This window comes from Nelumbo nucifera, chromosome 3 (genome assembly GCF_055504915.1).
Source record: "Nelumbo nucifera cultivar China Antique chromosome 3, China Antique-T2T, whole genome shotgun sequence".
In the NCBI taxonomy this organism is placed as follows: domain Eukaryota; kingdom Viridiplantae; phylum Streptophyta; class Magnoliopsida; order Proteales; family Nelumbonaceae; genus Nelumbo; species Nelumbo nucifera.
Window position 1 is genome coordinate 53,756,774 of NC_142651.1, and position 21,961 is coordinate 53,778,734.

Consider the following 21,961-nt stretch of genomic DNA (forward strand, 5'->3'; position numbering starts at 1 on the left):
CACTATCGGTTGCCTCCCCTAGTTGGGCCCATAGTGCGGTTGTGGGTTGTTGGAACACCTCCAATTGGAGTATGCTCCCCACTCTATGTTTGGGTTGACGTGACAATGCATCCGCAACCCTATTTGTTGCTCCCGGTTTGTATTCAATAGTGTAATCAAAGCCCATTAACTTTGAGACCCACCACTGCTGATCTGGAGAAAGGACCCGTTGTTCCAATAGGAATTTCAGACTTTGGTGATCAGTCTTAATTACAAACTTACGGCCTAGCAGGTAGGAGCGCCAATGCTGAACTGCTAATACAACTGCCATCAATTCCCGGTTGTAGACTGAAGAGTGGTTTTGTGTGACAGATGATGCTTTACTGAAGAAGGCAAGGGGCTGACCATCTTGCATCAGCACCGCTCCCACGCCCAGTCCCGATGCGTCGCACTCAACCACAAATGGTTTGTTAAAATCCGGTAAGACTAGAGCTGGTGGGGATGACACCGCTGCTCTTAAGGCTTCAAATGCCACTTGGGCTTTGTTGTCCCAGCTGAATGAGTCCTTCTTTAGAAGGGCTGTCAGTGGAGCTGCAATTATCCCATAGCTTTTAACGAAGTGTCGGTAGTACCCTGTGAGTCCTAGGAATGCCCGGAGTTCCTTGGTGTTACATGGCGTTGGCCACTGTTGGACGGCAGCTATCTTGTCTGGCTCTGCTGAGACCCTTCTGTCTTCCACCACATGGCCCAAATAATGTACACGGCCCTGCCCAAAGGCACACTTCGATTCTTTGGCATACAGTTGATTTTGTAACAGAATGTCTAGGGTGATCTGCAAATCCACTAAATGTTGGGCCCATGTGGGGCTGTACACCAAAATGTCATCAAAAAAGACTAATATGAAACGACATAAATGTGGCCCAAACAAGTCGTTCATTAAGGCTTGGAAGGTAGTTGGGGCATTTGTAAGGCCAAATGGCATAACCCGGAACTCATAGTGGCCATCATGAGTCCGGAAGGCCGTTTTTGAAATGTCACTTTCATGGACTCTAATCTGATGGTATCCAGCCTGTAAATCCAACTTTGAAAAAATTTTTGCAGTCTTGAGTTAATCCAGTAGCTCATCTATTATTGGAATTGGAAAGTGGTCCTTAACCGCAATATTATTAAGTGCCCTATAATCCACACAAAATGAGCTGTGGCTGGGTTGAATAAAATTTTTATCCAACAGTTCTTGAACCTGCCTTTCAATTTCTTGTTTTTGAAAATAAGGGTAACGGTAGGGCCTTGCATTGGTAGGAGGCGCATCCGGCAATAGTGGGATTCTGTGGTCATGATCCCTTGTTGGAGGTAGGTCCGTTGGCTCCTTGAAAACTGCAGCATATTGCTGGAGGATGTTGCGAAGCTGCTGTTTGTATTCAGCTTGAGTTGTTGTATCCTGGGCCTGAGATAGCATTGGGCCTGTATGATTTGATCCCCAGATGATGAGCTGCTTTGGGTCTCGTGCTTCTTTCAACATGGCTGCCAAGCTTATTGGGCTGGCTCGGTTAGCTAAGTGGCCTTGCAAATGTATCTTGTCCCTTCTATCATGAAATCCATAGACAAACGGGCCCAGTCACATAGAACAGGCCCAAGTTGCTGCAACCATTGAATTCCCAATACAAGTCAACCTGAAATTGTTGATCTTGGATGCGTAACCCAATGCTTGTGCAAATTCCATGCATTGGAGTGAGGTCCCATTTGCCACTTGGACCTTAAATGAGGCTGTGGGCTGAACTGGCAATCCTAATTGTCTGACTAGCACAGTGATTACAAAGTTTAGAGTGCTACCACTGTCGATTAGGATAGACACCTGGCAACCCCGAACTAAACCCGTCACCCTCATGGTTTGGGGTGATGAGAACCCTGCTAAGGCCTGTAGCGATATTTCTGGTTGTATGGTCTCGACCCAGTGTTCTTCAGTTGACGATCCTTCTTCTGGTTGCTGATCCTCCTCTTCCTCCTCAGTCTGTAACAGGAAGGCTTGTTGAGTTTTGCATCTATGACCGGGGACAAACTTTTCTTCGCAGTTGTAGAAGAGACCTTTGTCTCGGTGATTTTGCATTTCTGCCCATGTTAATTTCTTGAATGGAATTACGGGACTCGGGCCTAAGTTACCTGGTGATTTGCCTAATATGCTGCCATCTTTACCGAACCCCATCCCTTCCGGTCTTGATGCAGTAAATGATTTGTTCATTTGCTGCCAGGGCCTGTTTAGATGTCGGGCTCGAGCTATCTTTTCTTCTTGGGTGCGGGCTAGGGCTGTCGCGGCCATTACCGTTGCTGGGTGCATCGCCTTGACCTCTAACCGGATCTCTTCCTTGAGTCCTCCCACAAAAGCTCCGACCAGAGCCTTCTCCAGCCACCCTTGGACTCTCAACTATAGACGTTCAAACTCCAATTGGTAGTCACAAACACTTCCTACTTGTTTTATCTTCGCAAGACTCTCATCAAAATCTTCATAACCAGAAGCCCCGAATCGGACACACAGAGCATCCGTGAAATCGAGCCATAAAATATGGGGGTGTCCTCGGCGGTACCATTGATACCAAGGGATGGCATCTCCGTACAAATGCATTGCTGCCAATGCCACCATGTCTGGTCTGGATGTCTCGTTATATTCAAAAAATCTTTCCGCCCTATATATCCATGGGATGGGGTCTCCGCCTGAGAAAATTGGGAAGCTCAGTTTGGTGTTTCTCTCCAAGGTAGAGCTGCTTCTTCGATTGCTTCCTTGGCTAACTCGATCTTGGTCGATTTCCCTGTCTTCAGCCGGCGGGCTTTGCTCCAATCTTTGCAAGATCTGTTAAGGTATCCTTGAGACCTCACATCTCGCCTGAAACTCGGTGGAGATCGACTTCCACCTGATCAACTCAGGCCTCCATTGCTGTAGATCGCTTATTGGTCATGCTCTGATACCAATCTGTTAGGTGCTGCCTAACTCAGGGTTCATAGAGTGAACCAAACTCGTGAGGGAAGAGGAACTGAAGGGAAACAGAGAGAGGGGAAGAAAAGGGGATTCAGAGGGAGAGAGAGAAAGAGAGAGAAAGAGAGAGAGAGAGAGAGCTTTGTTCAGTTGAAATTCCGTGGCTCTTTATTTCTTCTTCGGGTTTTTATAGACAGGTAAGTTGTTTACAGTTGCAGTCTGTTACAAGATGGTTACAGCTTGTTGTAGGACTGTTATTCTGTTCTAACAGTCAGCCACTTGGACTACATTCTTGCTGACGTGGCTTCTCCCTTTTTTTGTAAACTTGGTAGGCAGGCTGGCTATTCCCATGCACAGGCATTGGTTTGCTGTAACTCTTGGTCCTATCAAAGTCATTGCACTAGAACAGCTTGAGGGGTCATGGGATTTTCTGATTTCACAATGGCATCCCAACTCCCAAGATATCACTACTTGTTGAATGGCTTCTAGGAACTCTGAATTAAATTGTTGACTTTTGAAATGAGGATCATCTTTGAGTGGATAATAAAACAGAATGTGTGCTTTAGCATGATCCCATGAAGCCAAACATGTAGAAATAGCTAATAAAGCTACCATTCTGCTATTAGTAGTTCAGAATGAAGGAACCCCTCCCTATTCAGTGCACAACAAATGAGAGAAATCAGATTAGAGAGGAGAGAAAAAGATAAGGTTTAGCGGTTTTAGATAACAAGGACTCACCAAAGATCCTGGAGAGTAGCCACATGATCGTTTTCTGTTGCTACCAGATGTAAGTTGCATTCTCAATGGTCGAAGATAGCAACCAAAAAGCAAACACACCCTCCCTAACTTATATTTTGGAGAAACCGGTTGGTGCTGAAATAAGGCAATATGCTTCGCCTCTTCCATCTTGTGTTGCAATGAACCAAGAATGGTGGGAGAAGAGAAAGTAGAAAGGGAGAGATGAGGAGCGGCAGTGAGATCTCTTCAGTGCTTGAACAGAGGTTGGGGTGGTTGCAGGCTTTATGTTGCAATAGCGGAGAGAAAGAGAAAGAGAGGAGGGGTGGCTTTTAGGGAGCGATATCTCCTTATTCAGTTCAAAATAGAAGCATAAATTTGGGATAACAAAAATATTAGTTATAGATAAAAACAGCCCTAAACACTCCATTAGTAGACGGGTGAGTGCCTAACCATGTGGGACCATCATAAAAGGTATATGTAAGTAGTTCTTGAAACCACAAGGTATATATAAGTTAGTTCCTCAAACCTCAAGGTACATCATACCTTTTTCACCAATATGCCAAATAATCATACATTTCTAGACCATGACTCTGTTTTTGGTTCCAATATAGCACGATTCACATTATTGATATGTATGTCATCCTAGTTTCTATGGCATGGATAGTGCCACCCAAAGATGTAATAAAAAAATTATTAATCCGTACTTAGATCAATTTCCCAAATGGCACCTACATTTTAGCATTCCATGCTCTAATTTGTCTAACTGAACAACAGTAGCTACTTTTTAAAAAAAGTAAATAAAAAGAAAAAAATATTTATTAAAAAAAAGAGAGTACAACATGGTGATAAGCTATCACCCACAAAAAGCCAATAACCCAAACTTAAACCACAAACCCACCAACCCAAATAAAACATCTCTAAACCTTACAAAGAGAAAATAGCCCAAAAAACAACACCCCCTAATATCTCTAAACCAAAACCAACCCCACCAAATTCCCTTAAAAGTTTTCTCTATTTTCAATACAACTCTGTTCCAGTTCCCAACTTTTTTTCCCACAAATTCTTCCCCTCCTAAAAACGATAGCTCTAACATCTTGCTTACTTGGACTCCAGTTTCCACTATCTTTTCCAAGTCAACCTTTCGAGCTGTTTCTCTCGCTCGATCCATAACCACCTCCCCGTTTTCCTCCTCTCCATTTTTCTCTTCCTCTAAAAATTCATCCACACCCTGAACCATTTTTCTCTTGGACTCCGTTTTCCTCCTCGATCCATTTTTCTCTTTTCCTTTTGAGCATCTGAACATGGAGCCATTTTTTTCTTATCCACCCCTTTCTCCAACAACTTCACAATAAAACTGCTTCTTGCACTGATCTGTGCTCAAATTCTATCCTTCATCCTCTTCCTCTTGTAAACTCTCTTATACTTGCTGCATGGGCCATCCCCAATTAACCCTTCCTTCAAATGATGAAACACTTCTGTGATATGAAACAACTAACCAGCATTAGATTCCTTGGATTTTTTTCAAGTTTAACAAAGAATCCTCACCTTTTTTGACCTCTTCACCCACACAAACATCTTTTTTCCTTCCTAATTCCACCTCCAACTTTCCAATAAAAACATTTGAAAAGAGTTCATTGTCCTCCTCAAAACCACAAGAGCTTTCAGAACCCTTTCAAAAGCTCAATTCCTTTTTCCCCCAACCAATCGTTCCTCCCTTCTTCTAATGCTGGAGATGGGGAGGAGAAAAAGAACAAAGAGAAGGGGAAAAAGAAAAAGAAGCAAACAGGAAAAACACAGTATTACCCCCCCCCCCAAAAAAAAAGAAGAAAAAGACAATGAACAAACATACTCCTATTCATTGAATACATGGTTGTTCTTTCCAATAATAATTAATCAGCCAAATGAAAATGAATATGTACTTCCAAGAGAACCCTAAACAGTTGTTTCCCTTCCGTGTTAATTGGAAAGGTTAATGGAAACCTTGAAATCATGTCTATATACAGACGTAAAGTACATGCATTACAGATATTAAAATAAACTTTAAGTGCAATATTGTAACCCAAATCAGAGCCTATAGCATACTCTTACGAGAAAATTATTTCACACATACTTGCAAAGCATCCAGTACCATCATTATGAAGATGAGGATATGGATTTGTTAAGGAAATTCAGTAATTTATATACGAAAGTAGACAGACATATAGTAGTGGAGTTGGGAACATACTGGTCCAGCAGATTTACGGTCCAGAGTGATGGCAAAGTACATCTCATTGACAAGTGACAACTTTTCACACAAGTAAACCTGCAAGAAGATAGTTGACAGTGTACTCAGAACTATTCTAGACAAACAAATATCAAATGGAACATTCATGAAAAAACACTAATCTGCAGTGAATAATTCATTAGAAGAAAACACAAGCAGAAGATACCAAAATGCATAGAGGTGACAATATTTTAAAAAGATACATAATTCCGTATACAGGTCCACAAGCATGATAACCACAGGCTCATCCATCAGTCGAAGCACAATTTTCATGTTTTCTGTGCTCATTATCCATACACACATGGACCACATTAAGTATGGACCACTTTAGGTTTCAAATGGAAATAGACAATAAAAATCAACATATAAGTACACATTAAATTAATTCACCCAACCAGACATTAGAATTTTTTAAAACTTTTGTATGAAATCCAAACCAATGTTTTGGAAAACAAATCATGGTTGAACTGCAAGAACTGTTAAGATTTACTCCGATGGGTTTGACTGCAATTTTTTGAAATAGCTTAAAACGTCCATGAGGGAAAGCAACAGGTTTCGAACCACTATTTCCTGCCCTTTTGTGCTTTGTATTTGGGAGCATTTCTCTCTTTAGGTGCAGGTTGTTTCCACCTCAGGATGTGGTAGGTCACTTTGATCCTAACTTCTTGAGACCAAGGTTTAAATTTTTGATATGAAATACCCGTATGGGCATATAGTATCATATCTTTGAAGGCTCAATACAGGATATGGTGGGAAATAGGTGGTATCATCTTTTTTCCACCTTATCATACCCATACCAGTGGTGTATCAGTGGCATATCGGGCCTATGGTAGCACATCGATTGATATGCTGGAAAAAGATACAAATAGAAAATAAGAAAAAATAATAAAGGGGGAATTTTGTTAAAAAGTAAAGGAGGAAAGAAGGTTTCTCCCCCCCCCCCAAAAAAATAAGCCTTCTTTCACCCCCAAACGACTGAAATTCCAAACCTCATCGCCACAGTGCTAAATCTGCAACAAAATACAAGAAACAAGTGTGAATCATTAAGGTTTTTGAAAGTTTTTCAAGTTTTGGAAAATACTGCAAAAATAGATAGTTTTTTCAATTTTTCTCATAATATCTTATGACCTCTTATTTTTTTTATTTTCTGCTTGAATTCTTGAAAATGTTTAAATCTATGTTGATCTACATTTCTTGTATTGAAAGCCACAGTTTTTTTGGTGTTATGAGTAGATCTATGGAAAATTTTATGAAGAAATTTGGGAAAATTATAAAATAACAAAACAAAAAAATGAAAAATGTATTTTTTATCTGCCTATAAAGACTTAATATGTTTTAGACCTATGGATCCATAGAGCAACTGAAATTTCTTGTACAATATTTTTTCATTTTTTGTATTTTTTGAAAATAAATAATGAATTTTATTTATTTATATTTTCTTATAATTTGCCCATAAAGACTACATATGTTGTAGATCTATGAATGATCTTTGATCTTTCACATCCACAGTGCAATTGAAATTTCTTCTTCAAAAATTACTTTTTATTTTTTTATACTTCAGAATTAAAAAATAAATAATAATTAATTATATTTTTATGATCTAGCCATAAGGATTGAATATATTGTAGATTTATGGATGATCTATTGTATCCATAGAATAATTAAAATTTCTTCTTCAATAATTATTTTTTTGAATACATTGTACAATGTTTATTTATTCTTGATTTTTTTGTATTTTTTTGGAATTAAAAAATAGATAGTAATTATTTAAATAAGAAATAATTATTAATTATATTTTCACATAGAAGTTGTGCCAATGCATGTTTTATGGTTGGATAGAATAGTTGGATTTTCCCCATCCCTTAAAACTTAAGAATTATAATTTATAAATTATAGTTAAGAATAGGGGTTTTTAATGAAAATTATAATTGACTACGATGTATTTCTACACAAAACCCATTAAAATATATTAATGTAATGTATGTATACCTCATTGAGGCTTTATATTTAGTGGTATTGATGTATTTTTATGATTTATTGAAGTAATTGTAGTGTTTCCATGTGTATTTTAATTTTTCTCCGATACACATGCATATTCAAGGCATATCCCAATACATTTCTTAAAATTACCTTTCTAATACACTTGGCGTTTCTGATACCTTGATAGCTAAAGGAAAAGGATTTTGTGGAGAGAAGTAAGGGCAGCTTTGATTTGGACCATATGGGAAGAATGGAATGGAAGAAAAGTCAATCCAAATTGAAAGTCTTAGACACAATAAAAGTAAAAGCGACACATTGGGTGATGACTTCGAGAGATTTTCAATTCTTCTCATTGATTGTCATTCTTAGAAATTGGAAGTAGAGGAAGTAGCACTTTCAGCTCAAGACAAGGAAAGAATAATCATGGAATGAAGACCTCTGGCAACCATCTCTAAAAGACTCAATTTTGATGGAAGCTTTATAGGCAACCAAGGTGTGTCCGGTTATGAGGGGTCTTCCATGATTAAAAGGGCAAGATACTAGCTTTATTTTCAGGACCTGTTGAGCATGGTGACCCAATGACAGCAGAGATGATGGCCTCACTCCAAGGTGTAAAGCTTGCAAAGCAGCTTGGATTCGAACATTTGGAGGTGAAAGAGGACTCCAGGTGGCCTTTTTTTTTTTTGATAATTGACTCCAGGTGGTCATTTCATGGACAAAAAAGTAAGACCCAAATCCCTTGGATCTATAAACACACCAATCGGGAGATTGAAAGTATAACAAGGGAGTTAACTGTCAATTTTGAATAGGTGAACAGAACTACTAATTGGATGGTGGATACTCTAGCTAAACAAGGATCTTTTAGGCATCAATTGTGTTGGGCAAAATTGTAATTTTTGTTTGCGCAAGGTGGAGTTTTTCCACATTGATGTATCCTTGTAATTTCCTTAATAAAACCTCCTTATGCTGATTAAAAAAAACAGCTTTTGAACCATATATGCAATTAGATCCAGTTATACTTCTGCTTTTTTCTTTTATTTAAAATTTTGCCAATAAGTCGCTTAAAATTTATCTTCATTCACTTCTACTTACTAGGTCTGTGCTTCAAAGTCACTTAGTAACTTTTTTTTGAAAGGTAAATGGAAATATTGTATTAAACAGGTAGGACTTCCATCAATCAAAAATACAAGAAAGGATGGTGATTCGGACACATTCAATATTAAAGCACCACTAGCCAGTGAAAAAGAATGCACCTTCACTTTAGCATCTTTTGGAACAAACTATATAGCAACTGGTTAGGGAAACTAAATTCAAATAATGTCCTGGGATTCAGGGAAGTTCAGTTCAGGTCAACGTCCCCAGCTTGAGTACACATCTGTGCCCCACAAGTGCCCCACAGCACATCCCAACCGTGTATTTGAAACACCTTCCATACTTGCCACTGGAGATGCTCCCAATACATGGTTGGGATGTGTTGTGGGGCACTTTGGGATGACCTCTGTAGGGCGCAGATGTGAATTCCCCCTGCTTAGCATTTCACCCAGAACTTCATACCTCATGTTGTTTAGTAAAGCTTTTAGCTAGAAGAAAAGGTACTATGTATTAACTGTAAACAGTTCACAACTTCGAACATCTAGAAAGAAAAATCAGCGATGATATTTTTTTATGAATAAGAAACGATTTATTAATGATACATCAGAAACGTTACAAAAACCCCAAGGAGGGGCACGAGGTGCAACCTCCCTTGAGTTTGAGTGTAAAAACTACGCCAAAGACATTACAATGTTTCCCAGTACAGATGTTCCCTCAATACCCCCTGTTTAGCAAAATGATCAGCCAAAGCATTCGCTGACCTGCTCACCCAAAGTGAGCTAACAGACATGTTATTTGTTAGCCAGCTTGCATTTTTTTAGGTAATCCTTGTAGCACCAAATGACTGACTCCAGATCTGCTAACCAGCCCACAACAATCTTAGAGTCTCCTTCAATTAGAAGACGCTCAACTCCTAAATGGTTTGCTATCTGAATACCCTGTAGAGCTGCCAATAGTTCAGCTCTGACCGAGTCTCCTACTCCCACTGGACCAGAGTATAAAGCTAAGATGATGTTGTCTTTAACTCCTTATCTCTCAATACTCCTCCTATGCCTAAGGGACCAGGGTTTCCTTGATTGCTTCCATCAAAATTTTCAACTTTACCCAACCGTCAGATGGTGGGGTCCAAGAGGCAATGATCTTTTCCTTCCTAGAGGAGCTATTTGCCACTACTAACCAGTTCCTCCTAAGGTCATCAAAGGAAAACAAATGGAAAGAATTCAAAGTTTTCAGCCAGTGAATTGTCCTTGTTAGGATATGTTCCTTGATAAGTAAATGTCTCCATTCCTTTTCTTGGAAAATCCTTGCATTCCTCTCTTCCCAAATTGTCAAAAGTGTTGCAGCTCTAATTCATCTTCACATAATTCTCCCTCTTTTGTTGGGCCACACAAAAGTTGATGGGTTTAGTAGGCTTATATCGGGTATAGGAGGGATCTTGAGGAATAAGGATGGCAACATTCTGTCCTTATTCTCAGGTCCAGTGGGTTATGGAGACTCTACAAGGGCTGAGATATTAGCTTTGGTACAAGGACTAAAGATTTCCAACCAACTTGGAGTGACTAATTTGATAGTTGAAAGAGACTCTAAGGTGATAGTGGGATGGATGTCGGACCCAGAAACTGTTGTTTGGGGATATAGGGACATCATCAAAAAAGTCAAATGGCTTACGAGAACCATGTCAGTTAGCTTTCAGTGGGTTAGTAGATCGGCGAATGCTTTGGCAGATTCTTTAGCTAAACAAGAGGCTTCAAGGGATTCTCTGTTTTTGGCTAATTTATAACGGCAATCTGAAAAGAGTTGGGTTTGGAACCACTTTTAAGGGTAGGAAACACCTCTTGCCTCCTCTTAGAGTGCTTCATGCTTGTACTATTTCTATCTCTATTTAATAAAATATCATTCATTCATCAAAAAAAAGAGTAGGCTTATATCTGCAGGTTGGTTCCACCAACATCCAAACCCAAATAGTTACAGCGAAAGTGCAGGAAATTAGTAAGTGGAAGCAATCCCCACCATTTGCTTTGCAAAGAATACACCAATTAGGGGACAAACACAAGAAAGGTTTTTTCTTCTGCAAACAGTCCAAAGTATTGACCTTCCCATGGAACACTTCCCGGCAGAACAAACTGATTTTAGGGGGAATAGGCCAAGTCCAAAGGTCCTTAACTGGACAAAGAAGGATGCACAAGTGAAGGAACCTTTAGGGTGGGGAGACCAAATTCTTCTGTTCGGATTTAGAGGATACAAATACACTATCCAGGACACCAAGAAGTTCCATAACAGTACCAAGTTTAGCATCCCTTGAACCCGTACAGAAACCAAAGTTCCAAGTCAAGGACAAACGGGAAAAGGGGGAGGGGAGAAAATGGGAGACAACCTTATGCTTAAACAAGGAAATGGAATAGAGTGAAGGAAAGAGGTCTTTGAGGGTTGAGGCACCCACCAAAATATCTTCCCAAAACAAAACAGAGTTGCTAGAGCAAGTATCATACCTGACAAAGTTAAGAAATTCGCCAAGAGGCAACCTAACACCTCAAACATTCTGCCACAGAATCAATAGCCCCATCATCCAAGTTTATCCCTACCACACTACTCTTTTCCATATTTATTTTTAGATTTGAGACCCTCTCAAAGTAATCAAGCAAATTTTTAAGATTCCTCACTTTCCTTAGGTCAACCCCCTAACTTAAAATAAAAATGTCATCTACAAATTGGAGATGAGTCACTGGTACTCTATTCCTTCCTATTCTCCATCCTCTTATTGTCTCTTCCCTATCCGGCTTTGAGAGTAGCCTACTGAACACATCTGCTACAAGGGTAAAGAGAAAGGGGGAGAGGGGGTCTCCCTGCCTTAATCCTTTGGAAGCTAGAAAGAAGTCCTTAACCACACCATTTACCAACACTGAAAAGTGAGCAAAGCTAATGCAGCCCTTCACTCAATTACACCACCTATCCCCAAAACCACAATTCAACAGGAACTCCAAAAGGAAACTCCAGTCCACTAAGACATAAGCCTTTTCAAGGTCCAACTTACAAAGAACACCTTGCTGTCCTGTCCTCATATCCTCCACACATTCATTGGCTATGAGTATTTGATCAGCTATTTGTCTCGCTTGCACAAAGGCCCTTTGAGCTTGACTTATTAGAGGAGGTAGTACTGCTTTTAGCCTCAAAGGCAATACCTTTGCCAAAATTTTGTAGATACTCGTCACCAAACTAATCGATCTAAAATCCTTAGGGTGACTCACATCTAACTTTTTAGGAATTAAGGCTAAAAAAGTGGCATTGACTCCCCGACTCACTTGATGTCTATTGACAAACTCCTTAAAGATCCCAAGTAGGTCTTCTTTGACCACCTCCCAACAATCTTGATAAAAGGCAATTGTAAACCCATCTAGGCCAGGAGCTTTTGATCTGTCCATCATGAACACTACCCGTCTAATTTCCTCCTCATCAAACTCCCTTTCCAGCCAATTCAGACTTTCCTCACTTAAACATGGCCACTCTACTCCTAACCTGGACCTATTATTCAAAGGCCTTTGCAGCAAAGACTTGAAGTGGTCCACAAATTTCCTTGCCATTTCCTCCTGATCTGTGATCTCTTCACCATCAAATTCCAATTTGGCCACGAAATTTTCTCTTTCTTCCATTAGCTAGGTTATGAAAGTACTTAGATATCTCTTCTCTCAACAATGCTTCTTCCAAATCTTTCTAGAATTTTCGTCTCAACACCCTCCCTTGCTCATCTAAGACCCCTTAGGATTCTTTAGGATCAAGCTCCTCAGTTGGGATAGTAATAAGGTTTTTTGTTCTTCTAACCTCCCAAAAGTATCTTTATTCCACTCTTTTATCTTGGATCTAAGACTCTTTAGCTTTTTGTGAAATTTGACTCCCTGCCACTTAACCCCTCTTAAATCATCATTCCACCATTCTTCGACCTTTCACACAAAGTCAAGGTGAGTTAACCACATATTTTCAAATCTAAAGGGGCGAGGTCCTCCCAAGAGCCCCTGACCTAATTGAATTGGGAAATGATTAGAGGTTAATCTAGGTAATGCCCTAGCCACCAAATCCCTCCAAAGGTTTTTCCACCTTTCATTGAAAAGAAATCTATCCAGTTTAGAGCAAAGAGGTTTTCCTGAAAGTAAGAACATGTGTAATTAGCTTGCAGCAATGAAATCTCTTTCAGCTCACTGGTATCAATAAATTCATTGAATTTTCTCATGCTCGTAGTGACCGCATTCTGAGGGATGTTGGACTCATTACAAAATCTAATGACATTAAAATCTCCTCCTAAACACCAAAGTCCACCCCACAATCCATTGATTCCATACTATTCCTCCCATAATTCATTCCTCTCTCTATGATTATTTGACTCATACACATTAGTTACCCAAGTAAAACCATCACCCAAGTTTTTCAATTTCAAAGATATTGAATACCTTCCTATAAGCTCCTCTACTAATTCCACCACATCCTCTCTCCACATAGTGACTAAGCCTCCAGAGGCTCCCCAAGAAGGAGGCGAACTCCAACTCACTCCTCTAGATTTCCACACACTTCTTACCCAACTCCTGTCCAACTATGCTAACTTCACTTTCTACAATAAAACTATGTCAGGTCTCTCTCTCCACAAAAGTTCCTTAACCAACCTTCTTTTCCTTGCACTCCCCAAGCCTCTCACATCCCAACTGATAATCTTCATCCAGCCACACACTAATCACAGATCCCTCTTTGGGTTCGGTGATTCCTTAACAAGGACCCTTCCTTCTCTCCCCTTTACCACTAAACTCAATGTCTCCCTCAATATCGGAAATTAGTCTCCCCACCTCGGATCTCTTCTTCTTTTTGCATTTCTTTTTTTGATCCTTCTCATTTACTAACTCTCCTTCACCTGTTTGTTCTTCCCTAATCTAAGGATTTAATTTCTCCTCTTCCCCCACACCTCTCTTGTTTGGAAGTTCTAATTCTTCTTCCTTCTTGTACTCCTCCAATAAAGCACAGGTTTGGTTCCATATTCCTTCCAATTCCTCCTCTTGCTTCTTTTTTAGGATCAAGCCCAACTCACTATTCATATTTCCTAATTCGCACCTCCCTCCTTGCTCTGGTCTGATCAGCTGGGATGTTGAATAATCTGTTATAGGCACAGTGCACACATCAGTATCCAAAACCTAAAGGACAAAGTTACCTGCTTGGGTGGGAGCCGATGGACCTATCTCTGGAGCCAAAGATTCAAAGGCTAGGTTTAAGTCTAGATCCCTTCCCTGTTCCTGAGTCTGTTGTAGAAGGTTAGAGGTGGGAAACCGCTCTTTGTCAACTAAGGCATCCAAGCAAACCTTGACTGGCTAACTCCCTTCGGGTGTAACAATGCAAACCTTCCTAAACAAGTTTTGCATCTTCAAACTCAAGTTTTGTTTAGACTAAACTAAGAGGGCGGACTTCCTTGTTGGGGTAGGTGTTTCCTGAGCCCTGTCAGCATTCTCTGTCATACTCTTAAATATCATATGGACATTCTCAACTGCAGCGACTTCCCCATCTTCCTTAGAACCTCCTGACACTTCCTCAAAAAAAAAAAAAAAAACCAAAGAATCTCAGTTCCAAAATTATTTGCTTCCATTAGATTCATTGGTTGAGTTAAATCACATTCCCCAAGCTTGTTGTATCTTCTAGATCGAAATCACTTGTATCTTCATTGCCTAAAGAGCCTTCTCTGTTGCCTCTAAATCGCTTCACCTTAAACACCTAGGCCTCCATCTTTCTAGCGAGAGTCAAGGGACTAATTTCAAAGGAACCCATTGCAAGGAGGCTCCAGTGCTAACAGAAGTTGAGCAAACAGTCGCTTTGGATGAGGAATGCAACGAGGTAGAAGATAGACCCTTTTTAGCACCTATCAATTCCTTACTCCCCCCCATTGCGTGGCCACTTTAAGGTCGTGTGCCACTTTATGATTTCACCTTGGGCCTGCTAGCATCAACCCACTTCTTGTATTACTTTTCTTCAAAGGCTTGTCACAAGACAGCCCCATCCTAGCTGCTCAATTAGGCCTAGCCCCATGAGCTTGGGTTGGATGAGTCGGTCCATGTCCCCCAGTCTGGCCTGACCGCTTTGAGACACAATGAGAAATTTCCAATCGTCCAAAAGAATTTAAACTGCAGTATTCCTCCTAGATTTTCATCTCCTCAAATAGAAATTTTTTTACTTCAACTTTTAGAGTTCTTTTCCATCATGCCACACCCACAAACTCCTCCATTCCTCCTCCCAACCACAAACTCCTGGGTTAAGCCTCTATTCTTGTATTAGGAAAATAAGAAAAGAAAAGCTTAATCAACGATGATATTTTTAGTAATTGTTGATTGTCATCTTGCTTATTACATGATATCTCGCATTTCTTTCTCCTTTAATTCTATCCTTCCAATATTTCTTCCCTCTCCTAATCACCAAGCCTCATAGAAAAGTTGATTTTGGCACTGTAGTTAAATCATGCTGTTATGGTAGTTTATAAAAACTTAATAAACAAAAGCAACTAGAAGTTAGTCAGTTACCAATGAAAATGCAGTGTTTTCAACCTGTTGCCAACCCAGCCATCAGACTGGTGACCCATTCACAATCCCAGTTTGAGTCAACCGCTAATCAACTATATTACAAAAAAAAAACCTATTGACTTGGTCAACAACCCATTGACCAGAATGGTTGAACCATTGGCCCATCTGATCCGTTCAACAGGTCACCAGTTATTGTATATTTTAACTTTTAAATTTTTACAATGATGACATCATGGGTTGACTGAAACAGTTGAACTGCTGACGGGTTCACTGAAAGTAGTTAAACCTCCAGACCAGGCTTTAAAACACTACAATAAAATATAAAGATATTAAAAAAAAACAAATAATGCAAAAATTATGTAGATATACTTTTCTAATTTGAAAGAGTTTCCAATGTTATAAGAGGTATGTGAAAGATCATAATCATCATCTAAGCTTTGTCTCAACTATATCAGGTCAGCAACATGAATCCTGTTTCACCATTCTGTTCTGTTCAGTGCCATATCCATTGTCAAATTATGAGTGCTTAAATCATTTCTTACTACTTCAACCCATGTCCTTCCAGTCTGCCCCTAGCTCTTCTAGCTTTTCTGTGCCATATCCTTTGTAAAGATAAATATGAATAATGCAAATACATTAATGGCCAGCTAGCTGATGAGGTAGACTAGTAGAATTTAAAATAAATTGGAAATAGGGAAGATAAAGATGCCTAACCTTGCTCGCAATTTTCCCTTGTGGTCCAGTTTGTTTGGTGACAAGTATCTGCCCAAGCATCTTTCCTGCAAGCAATGGGATCAAAATCTAAAACAGGTAAATACAAAATAAAGAACAAGAATATTTTCAGAATTTTGTCAATATGTGCTCAATGCTGATAACTTCAATTATGTACAGTCAATACTAATGATGAATCCTGATAGATTGGGATGTCATGAGGATGTCTACAACAATAAGTTCAAAGAAAAAGTAATCTCCAAAAAGGAATATGAATATTTTCTCCAATTAAAACAATTACCAGAGTTCTACACTTAAGCCTAGAAGAACTTAGCTATTGGTGATAAGTAGCAAATATGTCACTACTAGGAACCATTGAGAGTCTCAAGACTTGAGAACCAAATGATGCCTCTAGAACCACCTACCATAGCCCTTGGAAACCCATCGGAATCCTCCATACCATTTGAACCACTTTCATCAGAAATAACAAAGGTTATGATCCACTTATTAAAATTGCAGAAGATTAACAAAGGGGCAACCCACATGTTTGTTCTTCCTTTCATCGAGTGATTAAGCTCCCATGCCAAAGATGTGCTCCTGCCTCCTGGATAATTTTGTTTCTCTCATTTCCCAGGTCCTTTCCAGCCTCAGGACCATTTTCCCTTGGAATTTTACTTCTTAACAAACATTTTTTATCAGACAGAATTTTATTAAATATTTAAAAAGAAAGAGGAATTACACAACAAGAGATTGTTAGATCAGAAATCCCTCTACAACAAAAGAATCCCACCACCCTGTTATAACTGAGCCCAATACAAATGATGTCTATGTACTCCTTGCTTAGCTAATCCATCTGCCAAGCAAATCTTCTTACCCATCTTACCTGAATGTTCACATGTTTTGACAGCATCTTGAAACGCCTGAATTCATTTATATATTGCCGTAACACCCCTTCCTTCCTTCAACCACCCAATTACTATCTTTGAATCCCCTTCCACAATCAAGAATTCTGCTCTCACTGAATCACCCTGTTCAATTGACCCCAAAAACAGTCCACAAATGTTCCCACCCTCATCCCGTATCACTCCAATTCCAAAAGGTCCCAGGTCGCCCAAACTACTTCCGTAAATTTAATTTTAAAGAAGTCTTCAATTGAAAGGGGGGATACCTCAAGGTTTTTTTGTTTCTTAGAGGAGGAATTAGTTATTGACCCCCAATTTCTAAAGAAGTCTTCCACTGTAAAATCTGAAAACAGTTCACAGTCTTCACCTAGTGTGCTACTCTTACTGTAACAATCTCGATAACTGCCTCTTTATTCCTTTCTTTATCGTCAAAGATTCTTGAATTCTCCCGCCCCCCCCCCCCCCCCAAAAAAAAAAAAAGAAAATTGTCCAAATTACTTTTGCCCTTGTACATTTCCACAAGATTCTGCCTTTTCTCTTTGTGCCCCTCAGAAAAGACCAGGTAAAAAGCCTATCAAAAACTAACAAGAGGATCCACCTGCAACCAAAAGGAAAGCAAAACAATACCCAAATACAGCAAAGAAATGGGGCAGGAGATTAAGAGGTGGTAAGCAGCCTCACCATTCTATGGAAGCCTCCAATTCATGCAGAAAGATGCTTTTCCTTGGGTTAAAATTTGGTGATCCCACATTCCATCAAAAATAGCCTACCTTATTTGGACAGCCACTCATGAAAGATACCAAACTACAGACAGATTGATAAGGAGATGCTTGCCCTGATCCAGTGCTCTTTTCTCCTTATTCCATGAACTCACAGAGTCCCCAAATCATCTTTTCGTTTATTGCAAGCACTCTTACAAACTATGGGCATTGACAACTTCCTGCTTTGGCTTTCACTTATGTTTCACAGAATCAGTTATATAGCTTCTGCAAGGCTGGAAAGGAATGAATAGGAAGGGTAAACTATAATTGAATACTTTCACTGCCACTATAATCTGGTTAATTTGAAAAGCAAGAAATCACCACATTTTTGGCAAAAAAAAAATCATGGATTTGGAGGAAATCAAAAGTTACCTTATAGGTTTGCTAAGTTCTTTTTTGCAAACCCGACCTTTTTTGGTTGAAACTTTTTCTTTATTTTTTTTTTTTTGTTTGCATATTCCCAATGTACAGGTCCTCATTGTACATGGGCTGATATACTTTCTTTAGCATGGCTTTATCAATACAATACTTTATTACCTTCTTCAAAAAAAATAAATAATAAAATGCAAGGAAAATTTTTCATACCAGAAATTTCTTCAACTTGATCAGTCTTAACGATATGAACTCCACCCTTAAGACCACTCTTGAAGGTTCCTAAGCCTCGTCCACCAGCAAGGATTTGGCTTTTAACCACCAACTACATTAAAAAGTGCTAGTTATTCACATTATTTAAATTTCCACCCAGATTGACCCACCAAATGAAAACATGTAAAACACCCACAAAATGCAAACATATAAAACACCTCGAGCATGCTCCATAAAACAAAGAGAATGCTTAGATTGCAAATATGATGAACAACAAAAACTTAAGGAAATAGACATATCTCCATATTAAATTCCCGGGGGGCATGAACCTTCAGTTACCTCGTTCTCCTTAGGAAATGCATCCTGAATCGCCTTTTTAACTTCTTCAACAGAAGAAACAGCAACACCCCTTGGCACATTGATCCCATACTTGCTCATCAATTCGGCCCCCTGTCGCATGTTCATCAGTCAGAAATAATCATCAAAACACCAAAACAACAACCCAAACGCTTGAATTAAAGAAGACAATCATATAATATTGAAGCTTCGTTTTTTCTAATGTCATCGAAGAACCAACAAAGATCCAAAAGAAGAAAACAACAACTATACTAGAAAGAACGGAAGGGTGATGACCTGATATTCGTGGATGTTGAGACGCCGGAGCTGCTGTTGCTGCCATTTCCCGGCAACAGAGAGAGACCGAGAAACGAGCTTGCCAAGCAATCCTCTCGCCATTCCTTAGATCCTCGAGCGAAGGACGGGGTATTCTAAGAGACGATGCCCTAAAAAACTGATGGAATGCTGCAGCTTAGATGGGAAGAACGATGTAGTTCAGCAGAGAAAAAGAAACAGAAAGCGACTGCCTAAATGGAAAATGTGACGGATCGTCGGCTCGTCATGTTGGTGCATGAAATTGGAATCGTCCTTCGAATGGCCGCTCTCTCTAAATACGTGGAGAAAGCGTACGAATCGTTTGCATTCCAATATTTTTCGAAAAAAAAATTATCTAATATTTCATTTTTTAATTAAAAATTAGGACGTTTTACAAATTACCACCCTATAACAAAGTAAAAGTATTTGTATATGTAACAAGCTTGAGTAGGGATGTGTATTGTGATACGCTTTTGATATGTATTATGATAGACTTATATATGCATGGAAAGGTAGATGATGGGACTTTCTGGTATCAAAATTTATTTTTATTTATAGTGACTTCAAGATCTAAAGCATTGATTAACCAATTTGGTTAACGTTCGGATGAGAAAGGGGAGAAGTTAGTTACTCCTCTAGGCCCACATCAAATTCCAAATAATCATAAATAAAAATGAGTAATTCATTTACTAACTAATAGCAATTAATAATCAATAAAAAACAAATCATGAATAAACCATCACAATAAAAATCCCCTAATTAAATTTTTATTTTATTTGATTTCTTTTTTTACTTTTTGAATTTCATTTTATCATTTGTTTGTGTTATTTTCTTATGGATCCCAATTTTTATTTTTCTATTTTCTAATAATTTATTTTTGAATCTTTTAATTTTTTTATTCTTTTTTACTTTTATATACTTTTTTACTTCATTTTTTATTAGAGTAGCTTGTTCCTTCTATTTCGTTAGCCTTATCACTTTGGCCACGTCGGCACCACGTCATCGGATAAGCACAACCAAGACAAGAGAGTGTCGTATGGATAAGAATGACAATTTCGTCGGGGATTAGGCCTTATTCGAAGACCTCGGCAGACAACCTCATCCCGACAATCCTAGAAGCCTCATTCGAATCGGACATGGATCTTTAGCTATAAGTAGGTAACCCCCGCTCGAGGTAAGGGACTTTTGACTTCCTGCTTCCATACTGTGACTTTGTCTGAACCAGAACTGTTCTCTTAATTGCTTGGCCCGGCCACCTACCATTCTTGATTAACTTGAGCGTCGGAGTACCTAATCAGGGGATAACTCCTTAGGCCTCTGACCACCTTCTTAGTTTCAGATCTTGGAGCGCAGCTTCATCCTTCCACCTTGGCTCTGCCCAATTGGCATGATTATCTAACTACAACCTCGGTTCAAGAAACACCTCGGATCGAGCAACATTAGATTGGCAATGCAGTGGGTTCATTGAGGGTTTTGTAAATTCTAAATCCAACCTACCTCTCTAGATCCGTAGCAGGTTGGATTTTCAAAACCCTCCCTGACCTTACCCTCCTTGCATTTAAGGGTGGGTTGGTCGGGTTGGCTGGTTGGTTTTAGAACTCATATCTAATTTCCTATGATATATAAGCAATAAACAAGTAAAATAACATGAACAAGCATCAAAATTCCTAATTATTTGATTAAAACATGAAAAAAATACATAAGCTATCAATTATTCTTCACATAAAATTTAAAATATTATTAAATTCAACACCTAATGCATAAGTCGACATGCCTTCAAACAGTATGTGGGTTAGGTAGGGTCGGGTTTACCCTAATACCATACCCTACCCACACACGTATGGATTAAAAAATCCCAAACCCACACCCACCCTATTGAGGCTAGTAGGGACGGGTACTCGTTGGGTAGGATAGAAATTGCCATCCCTAATTTTATATTGTTAAAAGTATTAGATATAGATTTAGGTAAAGAACTTACCAGTGAGAAAAACTAGCTTAAATATAAGATTTAATGAGAGAGAATGAGAGTTAATACCTTAAATATAAGACTTAATGAAAATGAACTGAATGAGGTAAAAATTACTAGTTCAAATTACATTTTCCCCTCAAAATTAGAGAATGATCAAATTTAAAAACAGGGCATTTTAGTTAAGAATAGGAATATATATCAGACTTTTTTTGTCAAAAATATATAACTTAATGACAGAAAAATAAATAACCTGGATAGTAGTAGTTCAAATTACATTTTATGTCCTTACAATTATAGAGGGAAAAATTCAAAAATTAGAGCATTTTAATCAAACAAAAGTTTGGATGGGGCAAAGAGATTTTTGGATCAAGCAACCCCTGAACTTTGAAAATAGGCCACTTTAGACTCAAAAGTTTAAGAAGGGCCATTTTCAATATCAAACTTCGATGGAAAAACCACATTAAGACAAAAAGGGATGAAGTTGGAGACATCATTGACATTTCCATTAGACAATGAATAGAACAATAAAGCATGCTTGTGTGGCACTACTCAAGTCAAAAAATTTGGAAAATTACAAATAACTTTAGACCCTAAAGTTTGAAAAGGCCATTTTAGATGTTAAAAATCTATTAAATAAAAAATAAATTTTATTAATTTTATCATGATTGCAATGATTCTTGAAGTATATTACTTCAATAATTTTATTAAATTAGTCAATAAATTAATAGGAGTAAATTAACAACAATGATAAGGGGGTCTATGTTGGCATAACAGTAAATACACTAAATTAGCTTAATTAATACTAAATTAACAATTACTTAATTTA

The 21,961-nt window shown here is 38.7% G+C and overlaps 1 protein-coding gene across 1 annotated transcript in view; it reads right to left on the minus strand.

Moving 5' to 3' along the window:
• LOC104600926 (succinate--CoA ligase [ADP-forming] subunit beta, mitochondrial-like) overlaps window positions 1–19,492 on the minus strand; it is a 34,031-nt gene extending 14,539 nt beyond the window's left edge. The window contains exons 1-5 of the mRNA XM_010264096.3: window positions 19,149–19,492; window positions 18,855–18,965; window positions 18,516–18,627; window positions 16,271–16,335; window positions 5,907–5,984 (exon numbers count right to left, since the gene is read on the minus strand). Coding sequence (XP_010262398.1) covers window positions 5,907–5,984; window positions 16,271–16,335; window positions 18,516–18,627; window positions 18,855–18,965; window positions 19,149–19,250 — 468 coding nt within the window. The 5' untranslated portion in view covers window positions 19,251–19,492. The remainder of the gene's footprint in view (window positions 1–5,906; window positions 5,985–16,270; window positions 16,336–18,515; window positions 18,628–18,854; window positions 18,966–19,148) is intronic.
• Between the last annotated feature and the right edge of the window lie 2,469 nt (window positions 19,493–21,961).